This window comes from Psittacula echo (genome assembly GCF_963264785.1).
Source record: "Psittacula echo genome assembly, chromosome: 3".
Lineage (NCBI taxonomy): Eukaryota > Metazoa > Chordata > Aves > Psittaciformes > Psittacidae > Psittacula > Psittacula echo.
In genome coordinates, this window is record NC_137736.1 from 120,688,168 (window position 1) to 120,706,894 (window position 18,727).

Sequence of the window (18,727 nt, forward strand, 5' to 3'; positions counted from 1 at the left end):
TTAAATTAATAACAAGTGGATGCCATAAAAATCTGCCTGTAATTTCATGCCTAGATGAGACACTGGGGCAAAATAACTCAAGAGAGTAAATGTACTTTCCAGGGCACCTCACAGGACATTACATTCAGAGCTTTTCCCTGCAGCAAAGCCTTCTTGTCACAACAGCTCTCCATGGATGTGGCACTATTCTGATTACCAGTATAGAAAGGACAAAATGACTTCCAACGCTTGGACTCAAAGGGTGATTGCATTTTCAACCTGCAAACCATGTTAGAAACATTTCTTGTACCATGTTTCCTGCAGTGCTACTGAAAATGGTTTTGATTCTGTCTAGGTTCTGTTAGTCTGTTTTCAAGATGAGTTCACACAGATACCTGTTTCCTGCACACAAATACTTGAAGAAACTACAGATATTTTTCAAATATAAAAATTACTTCTTTAGGAAGAATAGTTCCTGAAGCATTCTCATGGATCTTGACAGACAAAATCTGGTTAGCTGGGCACAGAGGGGAAGAGCCAAAAGGATTCAACAATGGCTTTGTATCTTGAACCATCTGCAAGAACATGGCAAAATACCGTTTGATGGCCATTAGGCTGTGCATCCATTTTGTGACTAATAACGTGTGATCCTTATCTGTAGAAAGGATTAATTACAAGTCAGTCACTGCAACCTCTACCTGGTCCTCTACCTGGATTCTAAATTGTCTCAAGGACATCAAGAAGAGAAAGTGTCTGCATAGATAATGCTTTTCAAAAGGGAAATTTACAATCCATTTTGGTTCCCAGAAAGAAAGGGGTATTGATACTTCTTGGAAATGGAGAGGACATAGCATTAGAAACACGTGAAGGCGAAAACTATTCCAACCTGGTGTAACTAAAATCTAAGCGGTTAGAAATGTGAGATTACACAGAAAGAAACCTTGTAGGCTGTCATGCAATTGCTTCTGTCCTCATTTTTCACAAAGCTTTCAGTTGCTGCCCACTATGTCAGGACCCTTTTGAACAACTACGAGAAAGATGCGGGAGCAAAAATAGCGTCACGCCTTCTCTGTAAGCAGTGGTTTGTATAGCAGCAGGTATTATGTGGTGCTAGCAGGTGTATTGATAATTACAGCAGCACAGCGTAGTGGCTGAATGAATGGGGTTGCCTGCAATGTCATCTGAAAAGCATAAGAAAAAGGAATAGAATTTATGGGAAGTGGGTGAATGTTTTGTTATTATAGTTCCTGTTTAGTGAGGAACATCTGGCAAACTCTTCACCTGACAGCTCTGTTTGTTTCTTCTTTTATTTGCTACATTTGTAGATAAAGCAATCAGAATAAGTACTTGTAAGTGTGACTCCCAATCAGAGTCTTCACAAGAGATGAAGTTGGAGACATGGCAGAATGAAGATGTACAGACACAGAGATATGATATATGAGGAAGAAATTCTTTACTGTGAGAGAGGTAAGGCATTGTAACAGGCTGCTCAAGGAAGCTGCCCCATCCTTGGCAGTGTTTAAGGCCAGGCTGGATGGGGCTTTGAGCAACCTGCTCTAGTGGAAGGTGTCCCTGCTTGCGGCAGGGGGTTGGAACTGGATGATCTTAAGGTCCCTTCCAACCCAAACCGTCCCATGATTCTGTTTCTATGATAATCCCTGAAATCCTTTTTGCTCCATTTACTTTGAACATGAGGTGCATTCAGAGAGGATCAAATGCCACCTCCTGAGGCTGGTGTGTGTGAGGGACAGATATGGAGCAAGCTGTGCAAGCCCTGCACTTGCACAGCAGCCTGCTGGGGCCAGTGCCCCCACTTTGAGCTGGATTCCCTAGGACACCAGCTTCCTGTACTGACCAGCACCACACAACCACCAGTCACTGGAAACTTAGCGAGTGTAAACTGGGTGCATCTGAACCAGGATCTATTCAATCTGATGCCAGTGATGCCTGGGATGACCTGGTCTTGCAGTTTCAGGACTTTGCTCCCTGTTACGAGAGTGAAGTGCCAGGGAACAACCAAATGGAGCTGCTTAGGAGCTCTCTGTGCTCCCCAACTCTGGAAGACAATTCCCCACATCCTTCCCATGCTCACTGTAGGGTTAGTACAGTCATTTCTATGCCTAATGAGAAATAAAAGGGTCAGCAAAGCCTACTGGTCACACTCAACTTCATCACTTAACTTGGTTGGACTCCTTTCTTATAGATGGACTTCCTTGCAGTGATCCTCCTCATTTATCTTTACTGGAGGGCATTTCAAATAGGAATTCCCACTCTTTCTCTTTCTCTTTCTTACACTAGTCACTGTGCTAAAAGTCTCTGCTAGCTTGCTCTGTGTCAATGCACACATTTAGATTTCTAAGTTTTGACTGATACAAGCATTTAGTTCAATGGGTATTCTTTGGTATGTTCATAGTCTTTACTTTCTGCCTTGTACTTATCCAGTTGAAAACTGCATAAACTGATGGTGTCCTATTATAGCTGTTGACGTGGAAACATTGTAAGAAAGAAACTGTTTGTTGGGTAAGACTGCTTTCCACACAGAACAGACACAGTTAGATGCATGTTTTGCTGACTCACTTTCAGCCATTTTAAGCCATAGACAGTTTACCTTCGTTGCCACTATCTTGCCCTGTGCCAAAGGATCCTTTTTCTGAGTCTCTGCTTAGAAATAAGGCTGAAATGGACTGTTTTCATCACAGAAACTTCAAACAAACCCTATTCGCACACGTGGCCAAGTTTGTCATCATCATCTCCTAGCTCGGATATTATCCTAGCTGACACTTTCCTGCTGGGTAAGTCTCCAAACCAGAACACAGGCAGTCCCACTAGGGAACTGGAAAGCAGAATGTATGTGCAATGGAAAGTTATTAAAGCATTTCTTAAGGAAAAGGTGTGCTGCTTCTTTAGAGCTGGCATCGCGTCAAGCACATTAGCTGTTCTGGGACATTATTTCAATAACTTACGAAACAGAGCAATAAGGAGAATGGCCAGAACTATGTACTACTTACTCCTACTGAAGCTGTTAATAGAAAAGCTGTCTCAGCAGGCATTAATAATTCAGCACTGAGGACATGATTTCAGGTCTCAGCTAGTTATCTCATGTCTAACAAGCTTTACTGATAATGTAAAGATAAGATGAATTAGGCAAGAATGGCTTTGATAAGGAATTGCTTTATATTCTGTTTTACATTTGGAACTTCAGGCAGAGCTTGTTATCTGAGATTACCGTAGGCTGTGGTTTATTCACTCAGGGCTCAGTTCGTGGAGGTGCTCAGTACCGTGTGCATTAGCTCTTAATCTTGAGCACAAAGTATTCAATGATTTGCAAAGCCACAGCCAGATAGAAATGAAACTGCTTTTTACCCCTTTTCAGTACAACTGGAGAATCATCTTTGATAAAAGGCTTGCTGAGCTGTTGGTTCACGCTAGAGCAGCTAATGGTGCATCACGCTGCACCTCAGGAAGGAATCAGATTTGTTTCATACTGGGTACCTAAGAGTAGCAGATATGATAAACATGAAGATGTGAAGGAGAGAGCTGGTGTCAGATGCAGAGATGAGACTGCTTTGACTGATGTGTTTACATGTTGAGTTTTCACTCTCCATTAACCACTTCTTCTTTGTCTCTTACTGAAAATAGCAAATGAACCTCATATTTCCATAACTGTTCATTAGCATCAGCACCGCAAGAAAATATCAGATGAATAAGAAATATAGCAACTGTTATGAAGAATTGTAGTAGCTTGTGAGGTGGCTAATAGTTTCAGCTGACTATATAGCGAAAACATCGATTTTCACAGTCCTAGGGTATAGGTGAGACATATGTTATATTTACAGTGGGATGTTTCTTTTAGCACCAAAATTCCATCAAGCAATAAGCCTGAAGGCCTTTGAATTGTGAATATTCCAAGGTTAATAATTCTCACATCCATCTTTCAGCTGCGAGTGGCAACACTGTTTTGTGTCTTAGTTAATGCACTTCAGTTAAGGGCCTATCAAATGTTCACTGGCATAATACAAAGAAGTGCGAAATGCTCACAGCTCCCACTGATATCAGTGAAAGACCACCTCAACCCTCTCCTTCCCTCCCAGAAAACAACCTCTCTCCAGACATTCTTCAATTGTTAGTTGAATTTTTTACTACCTCCTTTAGTCTGTACTTAGCAGCATGGTACTTCCTGTAAATGCCAAAAAAAGATCCTCTAAGAACATAAACAGCCTGAGTTTCATAAGAAAACATTGAGTTTGCATTCACAAGGAGCTGTCATCTGCCTTCTTCATTTTACAGATAATCACAGGTTCTGTGAGCCAGATACTTTTTCTCCAAACCTGAATTTCAAAGTAATAAATAATAACTACTGATTGGATTTATTGCCCATTGTATTAGGTGATTCTTGTATTCCAGAATATTCCTTATCCTTCTCTGTTCCTCAGTGTCTCTGATAATTAATAAAGGCCTGAGTGAATAGTTATTCAATTATACTGTTCAGCTCCTGAATATCCACCTGGGAAAAAGGTCTCTCAAGCTCTGAAAAAAAAAGATAGAGAATACTTGTGCCAGCAGGATCCAGAGAAGACTGTATTCAGACAAAGAACTGCTATAAAGTAGTAATGGAACATTCAGAAACTCTCAATTAAGCAGGACACGTGTTTCAATTTTCCAGTCTGAAATGGCATTTCAAGTGCAACAGCCCATTTCATGAGTGTAGGCTATGGGCGTACTGATCTGACCATTTCCAAACATGTTTGTTAAACAGTACTATAAACCCCAGCTCTCTGTATTGTGCCATTTATCACAGATTTCCTGAATACATGTTTCCATTCTCTACTGTAATTTGGACTGTTCAATTGCCTAGGAATAATCCAAGGTAAGTGAGCAAACTGTACTAAAATTCCACGTTCCTCCACTTACTGTTCAGTAAAGAGGATTATAATAGTGTCTATCACACCATTAAAGTACAGGAACGGCTGTGCAAGCTCTAGCTATTTCCCCATCAAAACCAAACAATAACACCTAGATGCCAAACTCTCTTCCATTCGTTCTCCAGAAGTCTAGATTGACCCACAATCAGGCTCTGAAGCCTGAAAGAAATGTACAGCAGGGGGTTGGAACTTGATGATCTTAAGGTCCTTTCCAACGCTAACTATTCTATGATTCTATGAATCATAAACTCATCCAGCTTGATGCCTGTGCACTGAACATGTTGATCCTCAAGAGTGCGAACAACAGCTGAAAGTGAATTTAGAAGGAATTGTGGGGAATAAGAGCACAAGGAATAAACCAGACTATTTAAACAGGACTGGCCATGTTTCAAAGCTACATTGCAGTGTCTTACTGAAGCACACAGCCAACGTGTTCACAGACAACAAGCAGAAAGCCTGATGCTATAGCTTTCCAACACATGTATATGCATACTCTTGTGAAACAGTAAGAGATACTCAGTGTTGGTAGGATTCAGGTCACAGAATACGAAGTGTCTCTAACACAGGTGTTTACATCTCAGCTAATCACCTGAGGCTCCTTCCAATCAGCTGTGAGAAACAGACATTTTTAGGGCATGATTTGCCTGAGTAATTTTGGATGTCTGCTTCTGGATGAGATGAATTGTGCTCTGAAAGTGCCAAGCACACTTCTCTGACTCATGAGAGATACTAGGCAACTAGCTTAAGTGAAGATGCTTTGCTATGTTTGTGTGGATGTAGCATATATTTAACATGTCATATATAAATACATGTATTTGAATTTTCTTTTTTTTTCACATTTATATATGTACACATTTATATATATATAAATATATACATTCCCTTTCCTTGCAATTAGTGTTTAGGTACAACCATTCTATATCTCTCTCTACTTCCCCCAGTACCTCCTGTCTGAAAAGCCCTGATGAAATTATATCTTCATCACATTTCTCCCTCCAGATCTACACAGCAGAGCTTTCCATCACCCAGTCTGATGTCATCATGTGTTCAGATTTCACTACCATGATGTCTCCAAGAACTGCATTTCTCATGTGGATTCAGTCCTCACAACTGCCTTAGCCAAACTTCAGCTGCACTCAGAAAAGTTCCAAATGAGAATATCTGTGATTTGTTGAAAACCAAAGTCTCTCTAAGCAGTATAGCATCATGCTGATTTCTGAGAAGTAGGATTCTAAGGAATTGTGTATAAAGGTATCTAATGCCTAATGGAGAACTCATTTTGATGGAAAGCAGAGTAAACAACCCAAAGTACCTCAACCTTGACTTTCTTTCACCTGCTGCTAAATTGCTATGGCAAATCTTCAGCTTCTGCTCCTTGTGGCTCAATGAAAAGTGAACCAGAACACACTCATTTTTAACACATAATGGTTTTTGTTTGTACAGCATACATCCATCAAAGCTATGAAATGCTTAGTGCTAATTCCAGCTAGAAGAAGACAAAAATGTAGTGGCCTAGGAGGCAGCTGTTTGCACCGTGCAGTGTTTATAATTAGCGCAGCATGGACTGGAACAAAGAGATTGATCTTAAACTTCCTCATCTGATTGGGAAGAGGCTTTGCCCTTGGTTATACTTCCCACTGTAGTGTTCTCCCCCGGACAGTTAGTGGTGGGGCAGCTGCAAACCCTCTTCTTCTGAATTTACATCTGGATCCAGCCCTGCCCCAGCTCTGACTTTGAAACCCACCTCTATGGTCAACTGTACAATTGGCATTGAGCTGACACACTTGAAAGTAGAGCTGAAGCTGAAATATCTGCATTTCAGTAAGCTCAACGAGTCCCGTTATACAGGGCAACAAGTAGCCATCCCTGGCAGTGTTCAAGGCCAAGTTGGACAGTCTTGGGTGACATGGTCTGGTGTGAGGTGTCCCTGCCCATGGCAGAGGGGTTGGAACTGGATGACGTTAAGGTCCTTTCCAACCCAAACTACTCCATGATTCTATGATTAGGTGATATGATGTTTGGCCACTGATGGTATTGAACTCTGACAATGAAAGGGCTGGTTGTGTGTGTGAAGCTTTTGAGTTGTTTCTGCAGAGCGATACACCTCTCCATTGCCTGTTTGTGGCTTTGGACAGTTGGAATTTTTAATTATAGTTGTTATTTCAGAAACTGTCTTGTTTGAATAAAGATTAAAGGGTGCTGTGGCTGTTTACACAAAGCTTATCTAGTTATTTTTTGTTTGTGAATCAAGAACAGGATGAAAGAAGGCAGTTCTTGGATGCCAGAAGATTCCTGAAACCCTTTTCTTTGTACATCTAGTAGCAATTACTGAAGTGCCTACTTATACCCTCAGAAATCTTGCACCAGTACTTTCAGCTCAGAAGGAATCTCATAAATCAATAGGAAGAACCCTTCACCATGCTTAAGCTCTCACTCTCCTCTGAGGCTTGGCAATTTTACACTAAAGTTTCAATGGCTGCTCACTTCACCAAACTTTTTAAAGGACTGTACTTCTCTGATGCTTAACTCTTCGAAAGACTCTCATGTTCCACAGCCTGTGGTTAAAGAACATGATCTGACACTTTCTAAGAGTACCAACAGTAACCACACATAGCCTGAAAAATTGGACTATGGATCTGGACCTAGAAGAACAAAGCAAAGCATGCAGCTATTTCAAGACAAACAAATACATAATATTACAAAAGCAGATTTTAAAACCTCGAGCCAAGAAAATGAAAAGGAAGATATGAATTTGTATAAGAAACACTAAAATACCCCATATGTATGTATATAGTACAGTGATGGGTTTGTTTACTTTCCTCATTAATCATGAGCTGATGGCTGAATTCCAGTGAATTAAAAGCATAATAGCTAAAATTCTAGCCTTTCATTTCAGTTATTGAATTCAAATTAAGTTCATGCATCTTCAACAACAAGTAAATAATAATTTTTTCATATGTATTCTCTCACTTTCTGCTTTTCTTTCTGTATTCCTTTTCCTCAATAGAAAGACTTAGTGACAAAGAGGATATGGACTCCCAATAGAGTTAGCAGCATTTCCTACTGCTCCATCCTCCCCTGAAGTCTCATACTTTGCCTTTAGTGTCATGGGGTTTCTGATAACATCCCAAATAGAGATATAGGGTTGGTGATACATAAGGAAGAGGTAGTACTGAAAAACCATTTTCAGGGAATTCCTGGTAAATATTCCAGGAGGCATCAGAAAAACAGACTGGGATAAAGAAAGAAAAAGATTATAGAAGTCAGAAACTCCAGAGCACGCACAGATAGAAGATCGTATCAAAGAGCCACATAATTTATTCTGAACTCGCAGCCCAGAAAGCCAACCGTATCCTGGGCTGCATCAAGAGGAGCATGACCAGCAGGTCGAAGGAGGTGATCCTGCCCCTCTACTCTGCTCTCGTGAGACCTCACTTGGAGCATTGTGTGCAGTTCTGGGGTCCTCAACATAAAAAGGACATGGAGCTGTTGGAACAAGTCCAGAGGAGGCCACGAGGATGATCAGGGGACTGGAGCACCTCCCGTATGGAGACAGGCTGAGAAAGTTGGGGCTGTTCAGCCTGGAGAAGAGAAGGCTGCGTGGAGACCTCAGAGCAGCCTTCCAGTATCTGAAGGGGGCCTACAAGGATGTTGGGGATGGACTATTCATCAGGGACTGTAGTGATAGAACAAGGGATAACGGGTTCAAACTGAAACAGGGGAAGTTTAGATTGGATCTAAGGAAGAAATTCTTTACTGTGAGGGTGGTGAGGCACTGGAATGGGTTGCCCAGGGAGGCTGTGAATGCTCCATCCTTGGCGGTGTTCAAGGCCAGGTTGGATGAGGCCTTGGGTGGCATGGTTTAGTGTGAGGTGTCCCTGCCCATGGCAGGGGGGTTGGAACTGGATGATCTTAAGGTCCTTTCTAACCCTAACTGTTCTATGATTCTATGATTCTAATTCTTGACCAGTTTCTTGTGCTTGTATACACTGCTTAAGTGTGACTGTTGCTTTCAGCCAACTACTTCTAGTCCTACATTCAACCCATTATTCCCCTATTAGATTTTATCTCACTTCATTTGATATAACTTCTTTCATATATCTCAATTAAAAATGTTATGCTATTTAAGTAGGGGATGGATGGGGAAATCACAGACTGTAAGAGCACCCTGTGCCCAATGAAACCCACATCTCCTGGCGAATCTATTTACAGAACTTTGCTTTTCCTCACCCTCTTTTCTGTTGGCTTTTCTATGAGCATATGACAGTTTCAATTATTACAACCTATATGAACCTTATTTTATTTCCTTGTGCTGCCTAGAACATACTTATTTACTTTGATTAAGATCCCTGGCTAAACAAACCGTATGCTTGTACTCAGTGAAGCAAAATCACTACATCCCCAAGAAAGCAAAACAGCAAACTTGAATCATAAACTTGGCATTAAAGCTACAGATTTGCAACATATGGCAATATGCCTCTAGTTTTCTTGCACATGATGACCAAAATAATCCATTGAAACAGAAATGTCCTGAGTTGTAAGAATACAACAACAAAACAAACCCTAAATGCCAGACTTTTTACATGGGTCCCTGCTGTAAAGAGTTTATTCATAAGTGAAAACTTCAGTTTCTGAGCTCACACTTTTTTTCCCCTCAGTGCCTAGTGTAGACATAAGTTACCTTTGTAATTAGTGTATTATGATTTGAACTACCAGTGCCTAGTACAATGCTGCAGGTGCTGCTGCACTACAAACACATTGTAATAGTATGTAAAATACAGAGCTGCTCAAACAGACTTCTCAGAGTTGGAAACAGCCAATTGTGTGGGTTTGACTGCAAAAAAATTATGCTAACAAAAGTGACTGAGGCTTTTGAGGTTTTCTGCTTGAGAGATCTGGGGCATTTTTTGGCACAACTCTGGAATAAAAGAACAGGTTTTGCATTTATGGTTTGGGAAGTGATATTTAGATATGCAGCTAAGACATTAAAGATTCCTGCAGTGAAGCATGAGGGCGTATCAGCCTAGCGAGACAGAGCACATCCAGAATTCATGAACTACTGGAAAACTAGGCTCATAAGTGCGCACAGAGCAATATCATATTCAAGAGCTAGGCTAGTCCAGAGACAGCACAGATTTATTAGCTTGGCTCAGTATGCAAGCTAATAAGCCTCAGTTCTCAGCAGGGCTTACCAGGTTGATGCTGTTACAGGGGTAATTGAGCAGCTCAAACCACTGAGTTATTCAGGACCCTGTGTTAGCCCTTTTATGTGCACACCTCAATTGACTTGTGGTTGCTGGCTTGGATTTCTTGCACCATTGCTCCCCACATATTGGGTTCCTGGCTTAACTCAAGCAAAGTAAGCTTGGACGTACCCCTACATGTCCAGTGACTGTAGCTTTTCATAAAATGGAAATTCAAGCCAAAGCTTGACAACAACATCACTCTGTGTTACATCTGCAAGAAACCTCCTGTAGGTGGAATAGCTCCAGAAGTAAACACAAAGCCAGAGAGGTCAGAGAAAGTTAGAGATGCATCAAAACCCATAAGATATCCAACCTGACCTTGCCCAAGAGCAAGTTCACTGGTAACAGTGATTGATAATCTTTCAGCCCTTGCTCTTTCTGGCAGCAGTACCAATTAGTGCTTCATCTGGTTATCCATGAGAATAAGACCATCCGCGCTAGCATTTAAGTTTTGCCTTCTTTCTCTGCTACCTTACCCCTTCATGCTGAGGGCATAATGACAAAGTGTAGAATTTAGCCTTAATTGGATCTCTGCAATGTTATCACCTGAATTAGCTCCCCCATGAATAATTATCACTGCCTGGAGGCTGACAAATTGCTTCCCTCTACTTCATGATTGTCAAGAATTTCAAATGAAATGCTGAGCATGGGGGAAAAACAAAAATGAAAAGCCGAGAGAAGCATAATTATTAATATTATTAGAGTATTTGGCACAAAGACCCATAGATCTCCCTGAGTTCCAAAAGGCATGAGCAACAGCAAGAACTTTCTTAGGAGCAATTGGGCAACACCTGGTCTTTCACCCAGCAATGACTATGGCAAGGGACTTGCACAGCCGAAGGAAAACTGTAACCACTGCTACTGTCTGGCTCACAGTTATGCAGTTCCTATGTTACTTACTACTCCATTTAGCTATGCAGATCAGCTTGTTTAGCATCTCATCTGCATATTTGGTCTTTCTAGGTTGACAGTAAATTCTTTGTAGCACAGACTGATAGAAATATAAACAAATGCAACTGGGTAGCAGTAGATTGCCATGCTCTTTGAATAGCATCTAATAGTCCTTGCTTTGTTAGAACAAGGTCTTGGGAAAGAAGTGCTCTTTATGAGAACAATCAGTCCCTATCTGGGCAAGACCTCACACAGAAATGCAATGTGTCACTACACCACAATATCCATCACAGCTATCTAAAGAGCTGACAACTGGTAAGAAATCTTCATCTCATAAAACCAAATCACTAGAAAAGTATGATGCTCTTTGAGAATGGCTTGAAACAATTGGATTAAGCAATAGAGCTTTATCCAATTTTCACATTAATGATGCTGTGCTTGTAAGACTGATGAATTTCTCAGTTCAATTCAATGCAGTTCCTCAAACTTCTTCCCCACCTTGCCAAACCCACAACACATAAATCAGGCATAGACAAGGTAGCTGCCAACATATTCTCAGGATCTCTCCCTGCTTACCTGACATACAGTGACCTCTTCTGATTAGTCCTCAGGGAGCCGGACCCAGAACTCATGCTGTGATTCATCATCTGCTCACGCAGGTCATGGATTTTTGCCTCAAACCGAGCGTACTCTAAGGGGATAAAAAAACCAGACAATAAAGATATTTTAGTTTTCTTGACCTATATAATCATTAAGGCTGCTAAGTGTAAATTAGTATTAAATTAATGAGTTTAAGGCGTGTCCTGAAAATTGAGGTCTAACAGAACCTTGCATTAACATATTATTTTCGGTAAATATGTGCCCTCTTTATTGTGGTACCTGAACATTTCTGCACTATGTGACAAGTCAAGTAGTTAGACACCCCTTCCTGCAGTTTCAGGAGGTTCGAAGTGTATTATCAGGTATCTTTCAGCCTGCAAAAAGCACGTTGAAAGCAGTTTTGCACTATATAACTCCTCCTTCCAAGCAATGAGATACCTTGTTGGGGGCAGTGGGATGACGTACTAAAGTTACTAATGACTCAAGCATTTAGTGTAAAATCCCGCTGAACTCAAGGAGATATATCAAAGTCTAATTATCCTCAAAGCAGCTGTGAAATTGTTGTATGAGCAATAAGCCACCTATTTACTCAGCCCACTGAGGACTGGGCTCTGTTCCCAGAACGTCGATGCTTTGCAACAACAACTAATTCATTTTATTCAGTGCCCTTTAACTTTTCATTGGATAATAACATCTGACCTTTCAAAGATCCCACATTTTGCATGGACACTAGCTACCTTCAGTTTGGCTTAGCAGAGTGATTTGATTTGGGTTTTTTTCTTTGGTTCTCCTTTTTCCTTCTTCTCCTTACTGGGTGCATTTTAACTCCTTCCATTGAGCTGCTTTGGCATTACCTACTGAGTTTGTTAAGTAGCTACTTTGCCAATCAGCTGGGAACCACTGCTGTGGTATAAGACTCTTCAGTCTTCCCACATACTTATGACTTCACCAACTGCAGCTGAAATTCTGTATGTCAGGAGAAGAGACACCTACATGCAGACTGCATTTCAGATTTATTCTGTAGCTTGTTTCTTGCTCATTTCTTTCACCTAAAGAATAGCTTTAAACATCTCGGCCAAAACCCTCAGTGGAGATAAGGCTCTACCAAACCTATGTTTTTAAAGTGCAGTTTATTTTGAAGTGTTTATCCCAGTGTAGGATTTAAGTTTGCTGTATGTGAGTCATATTTATTCTATTCTCCCACTCCAGAATTTATTTAGTAAGTGCTCATCTTCTGAGCAAGGCTTTGTTTAATTTGTATTTCATTAAAACAAATTGAACATTTCTCCTCGGCAAATAGGGAAGGTGATCTTAAAACCAAAAAGCTTGCATTGCTCTTCTCATACAGTGTCAGCCATCTGCATACAAACAGAATACTACAATTTTAAGGGTTGTCACTAGGTTTCTTTCATGTGTGGTAGATACACTGAAGAAGACAGAAAACATACAGCGTAATTCAGCTTCTTTGACGTTTTACATCTGGGCAAGGCCAAGGCTAGGAATGATTTACATCACAGCAGCTGTAATGGCAGCTTTCCCTTTTAAAAGCAACCATATCCCAGGCTGGCTCTGTATCTGAGGTGTGGGAGTAACTCCCAGATTTAGACATCAATCTTGGAGAGCAAGAAGAGAGGATTGAAAATCTGACTCTCTCTAGCACAGCAGCCAGCTATTTGCAACCCGAACACCAGCTCATGAGATACTCGAATGACTACAGCTTGGTCAAATGATGGTATCATAACTTGTGTTCTGACTTCAGAGTACACTTGTGATTGAACTGATTTTAATTGACTGTAGATTTATTCTGGATTTAATAATCTCTCTCTTCCTGGAAGACATTTTGAAATCACAATACGTCTTTAAAATTGCCTAATAAGTGTGTGATGGAAATTCAAGGTTCTTGCTCCCTGCTTGATATTAAAAAATACTGAACGATAGTTCTGTTAATTTATATTCTTGAGATGTTGTTTTCCTTGGGATTGAAATACACAGATAATTTGAAGATAACAAAATGTATGGGTCTATATTTTCTCACAGTACTTTCTTCATATTTGTGTACCAAAAAATACTGAAGTGTATGCCTGTCCCTTCCTCCTGCCAAATGCCTGAACCAAAAATCGGAAGGCCAGCCATGCAGGTAGCATTTAACCCAGCTCAGATCAGCTTCTTTAATCTCAGTTGTCCTAGTTCTCCTGCTGATGCCTGGGTACTAAAATGATGTCTATGTTTGAAATATGAACTGGAAAAGAAAGAGTGATGCTCCATTTCTGCCATCAGAACTGTTACGGTAGTGCTGCCCTCTGGGAAAAAGTCCTTTTTCTTAACACTTCTTTATATATGGGGTAATTCCAGAGGACCTGTTTGCTAATAGCTTTGCATTTGCTAGGTGAGTGTCGGTGCTAAAGTCCAGGAAAACAACACTTCCAGCTTCCTTCAAATTCAGCACTGAATCTAAGTAACACCCTTTCGAGGCTTCTACACAATTAAAAGGATACTGAGGTTGTGACACGCTGACAAGAAATACGGTTAAAGCTGATTCACTAATTTCATGCCCTTTAAAGAAAGGCAGAACAAAGAACCTGTTGCTGCTGGAGTGCATCATCAGTGAAATTTACCAAATCTGACTTATCAAAATCCATCTGCAAAAGTCCTACCCATTGCCTGATTCATAAATGATCTAACAAACTTAAGGAACTGATAAAGTTGTGCATTAAACCAAAAGGGCAAATGCATGAGCAAACTGTAACCTATATTATTGCTGAGGTCAGACTGGATGATATAATGGTTTGCCCTGGCCAGTAGCTCTGGAAATATTGCTGTAAGAAAGAGGGCAGATGAGATGGAGGGAAACGGCTGTTCATGTTCCTCTTTAGAGTTGACTCAGTTCTCATGGCAGTGTACGTAGACCGAAATTCAGCTGCCCCAAGGACAGAGATACAACACACTAACCCTGGAGAAGTCAAGCTAGTGTCACTGGATGTGGCAAGGAGACTGCTGCTATGAGGAATGGCCAAGCTGAAGGGAGAGTAAGATCATTTTCCACGGCTCTGGCACTGGTGTGATGGGCTCTACATGCTGTCCCAAGCAAATACCCATCTTTCTATGGGCTTGTTTTCTAAAGTTGGCTCTGCTCAGCTCTGGGCAGTCAGAAGAGAAGAGTCAGCTTGAATTACTACAGTGTTAATTGTTTCCAACCCCAGCCAAGGCCCAAGCTGTGTGTATTTATCAAATATAGACACCAGTAACAAAATAGAAGGGAAAACACCAACTTCCTGTCCACCTGTACAGGCTAATGAGTCCAGTGAAAAGCATTTTTACTGCTGAAGTGATTTAGATACCTAAAATCCTACAACACCTTCTACAACTGTGCAAGTGGGCACCTACATAGTGGGGAGGGGTTGTTTTAACACACAGATTCCCCCTTTTCAGTTTCCTATTGACTAGTTTTAATGGCCCGTGATCTGGAGCTCTTAGTCCGATTACTCAACACTCAAGTCTCTCCAAGTGTTGTGAAGAAAAACAGCATGAGTGTGTGAGATCCATGGTGGATGCATAGACATTAAGGACAGTTGGAATGGGTGCTGCTGTGACTTAAGTCTTTGCATATACATGGAGCAAAGAGTTTTCCAATTAAAGTAAGCAGTACATTGAAATTTTAGGTTCAAATTCTCCAAGTCACTTTAGAAATGGCCTAAAAGACTATGACACTGGAACGTACAAGAAGCCTTTTGGAAGTCTTAGATGCATTTGAGAGATTAAAAATGAATGCAAGAAAATAAACCTCAAGAAACTTTTAGAAAGTCACAGTAAAAATCAAACAATTGCTAAATTTAAAAATAACGAAGACTGAGATTTTGTATCTGAAAGCTTGATGCTACTTTTTGTCGTATAATTAAGAATAGCTGTGATAGATGAATAAATATGCTGCAGCTTTTCTATGAGAAAGAGTTGCAGGATTTTACAAAGCTATGTTACTGTTATTTTTCACTTTTAAGTTAATAATAAAGAATTTAGCTTTGACTGAATTTAGAGAACATGATGACCAAAAAGTCCAGATTCTACAAGTAAAGTATAATTAAGCACTGAAATGTTGACATATTATACAGTACTTCAGCATCACAGGCCAGGTCCTTATTAATTTGAAAGCTTTTAGTGCTGGCACCTTCAGAGAGAGCACGATTCTTTCTGTCAGCAGGTATCAAAATTTACTTTCCTGTGTAATTCAAGACCATCACTGTTTGATTCTAATTGACAGTAGATTTCCTGAAAAGTAGAAAATCAAACTGGAAAGTACAACTTGAACTGTCCATTTTTAACAGACTACACTGCTTAAAAACCAAACCAAAAGAAAAAAGACTAGGAAGGCTTTAGTTAGAGACAGAATTTTATCACTTCAAAAAGGGCATGTCAAATAACTCTAGACACTGTAATAAAGGAATAGCTGCTAGACCACATTCTCCATCAGTAGCAATTTGGCATAATTTCAGTGGATCCAGGCCAGCTTAAACCTTCAGAGTTTTTCTTTTGTTCTGTTTATGGGAACAAAAATTGTATGCCACTACAACAACTCATGAACTTATTGCCTTGGACATCTGAGATAGCGGTGTGCATGATGCTATTATTATGGTAACATTATTTGTGCTACTTATATAGATTTTTTTCCCCCCTGCGTCCCCTCAGGAGATGTCTTGGCTGAATGGGTTGTTTTAGAATAACAGCAGAACACATTTCTTCCTGCAATGTTTTCCATTTCTGCCTTTTTTCCATACTGTTGTCCAGTCACCACTGTTTTACACATGGAGGTGAGATGAAGGCGAACAGACCAGCACCAAGGCTGGGTCTGATTCTTGCTTTTCCATGGGTTTACTTGTGAGTAGTAGGTCTCATCATACTATGGCATCTAAGGTAGAGAGATACGGGTGCTAGATTATTGCCAGGTGCTGAGCATCCCACAGCTCTAGAAGCCATTGAAACTACTGTAATACATATAAAAAATGAAAGAAAAAGACATGAACTACTAATGCTTTTGGCTACTATTTTATGCCTGTTTACAGTGTGGTTTTTGTTTAAAATTTGGTTTGAGTCCAATTTTGCTAAAGTACCCTGACTGCTGTTTGTAGATGATTAGGATTTCACTTCTATAGCTGTTTGAGGTTGCAAACATCTACATGTCAGGTTAGTGTTGGTGAAAAACCTTTGTGGAGTGCAGTAATTTTGTAAGAAATAAAGAAACAAATGCGCTATCATTAGATATAGTTCACTATTCTTTTGGTTATTGCATCTTCCTCTTCCTTCCCTTCCTTCACTGCCAGGGATATAGTTCTGGACAAGGCTGGCTTTGGGTCTTATATTGTATGGCAAATGTTATGCTTTTAGTAAGTCCAAAAGATCAATTAGATTTAACATCAGCTAAATTCAGGACTTAATAGGAAAAAAGTGCACATGCAATTCTGATGCCGTCAAGAGGCAATGCAATAGTGTGCCTTATTTATTGGGGAAAGTGTTGCTCAAAGGGCCTTGCTCCATTCATGATGCACCAAGCAACAGAACAAATTAAGCTACTATTTCTTATCAGTAGCATAACTCCACCGAGCTCACTCAAAGGAAGTGAAAAAACCCCAGTACTGGGGAAGGGATGATATATTTAGATTTTATTAGTTTTCATTAGTTTGACATTGTAGTGACAGGACAAGGGGTAACAGGTTCAAACTTAAACAGGGGAAGTTTAGATTGGATCTAAGGAAGAAATTCTTTACTGAGAGGGTGGTGAGGCACTGGAATGGGTTGCCCAGGGAGGTTGTGAATACTCCATCCTTGGTGGTGTTCAAGGCCAGGTTGGATGAGGCCTTGGGTGGCATGGTTTAGTGTGGGGTGTCCCTGCCCATGGCAGGGGGGTTGGAACTGGATGATCTCAAGGTCCTTTCCAACCCTAACTATTCTATGATTCTATGATTCTATGACTCTATCTGCTTGTTTTTATTGGAATGTTTTCAACACAGTTTTCCAGGAACCTTTCAGAAAAAATGACACAGGCAAATTTACTGATTTTACCCATTGCTTTGGCCTTTAAAACTTCAGCACAGTAGAGCCATTAATGTCTTTACTCTTTGATACTGGTTGGTTGATTTCCTTTATCAATGTACAGGTATTTACACTTGAGCCTGTCATATTAAAATTCCACCCTGTACATTTGTTCTGTAGCTGGCCTCATTGCCTAAACATCACCATTAACTATATTTTCAATTGCTTTATTGCAGGAACATAATGTATCTCCTGTGTCTTGCACCATTAGATACAGCTCTCATATTGTGTTAGCTGTGAATATATATATATACACCTGAAAAGATATCTTCCTCCCACAATACATTCAGGAGACTAATACTGTGCTCTATTCTTAGTCATGGGGAATATAATTCTAATATAAATTAGTCTCTAGAAGCTTTAGTTTCAGGGAAATCAGACCTCATAATGAAAGAGAAGTACTAAAATAAATCAAGGTATTAGTGAGTGACAAGGACTATGTATCCCACTGAGGTGTTACTCTGCCTGTTCCCTTAAAGCTTGTCCTTGGTTTATGAAGTCTCATCCTGGACTTTCTCAGCTGGTAATCTGTTGTAGTTTCTTCCAGCCACTGAAGAAAACTGTAAGCAACTCAACAGCTTTTAAAAACAACCCTTTCCAAGGTTTTGGGAACCTTTTTCCTGCACTGAATTTTACTGTATTCTCAAAAATCTCTTCTCCCCTCTACTTGAATTGATGCATCTCTGAACTAAACAGGACTGTTTGTGGTGCTTTGTTAGATTCCCTAAGGCTCACACTGAGCTAACATCTTGGAAAACATTGTATTTACACATGTTGAAGGAAGGGCAAGGCAAATAAAGAGCAGAGAGTCAGACCTCTACCATGTATTTCACAACACATGGTCTGCCTTGGCAGCACAGGGTAAAATCCTGGAAGAGCTGGGCACACCACTTCACACCAGGCTTCCGACTTGCACAGCCACACTTGCTCAGCAGAGCAGCATATGTCTCATTAACCTTGCTAACTTTGTAGGAGTTACTGTTTTGTACAGAGCAGAAATGTTTTAAG

At 40.4% G+C, this 18,727-nt stretch overlaps 1 protein-coding gene across 8 annotated transcripts in view; it reads right to left on the minus strand.

Annotated features, from left to right (window-relative positions):
• DLG2 (discs large MAGUK scaffold protein 2) overlaps nt 1–18,727 on the minus strand; it is a gene marked incomplete at both ends in the record, with an annotated part of 868,631 nt that overhangs the window by 78,897 nt on the left and 771,007 nt on the right. For 6 of the 8 annotated variants that reach the window (XM_080612545.1, XM_080612549.1, XM_080612548.1 and 3 more), the window contains one exon: nt 11,615–11,729. In XM_080612545.1, coding sequence (XP_080468671.1) covers nt 11,615–11,729 — 115 coding nt within the window. Of the gene's footprint in view, nt 1–11,614; nt 11,730–18,727 lie in introns of those variants that run through there. The other 2 variants (XM_080612552.1, XM_080612551.1) reach the window with 1 other exon arrangement.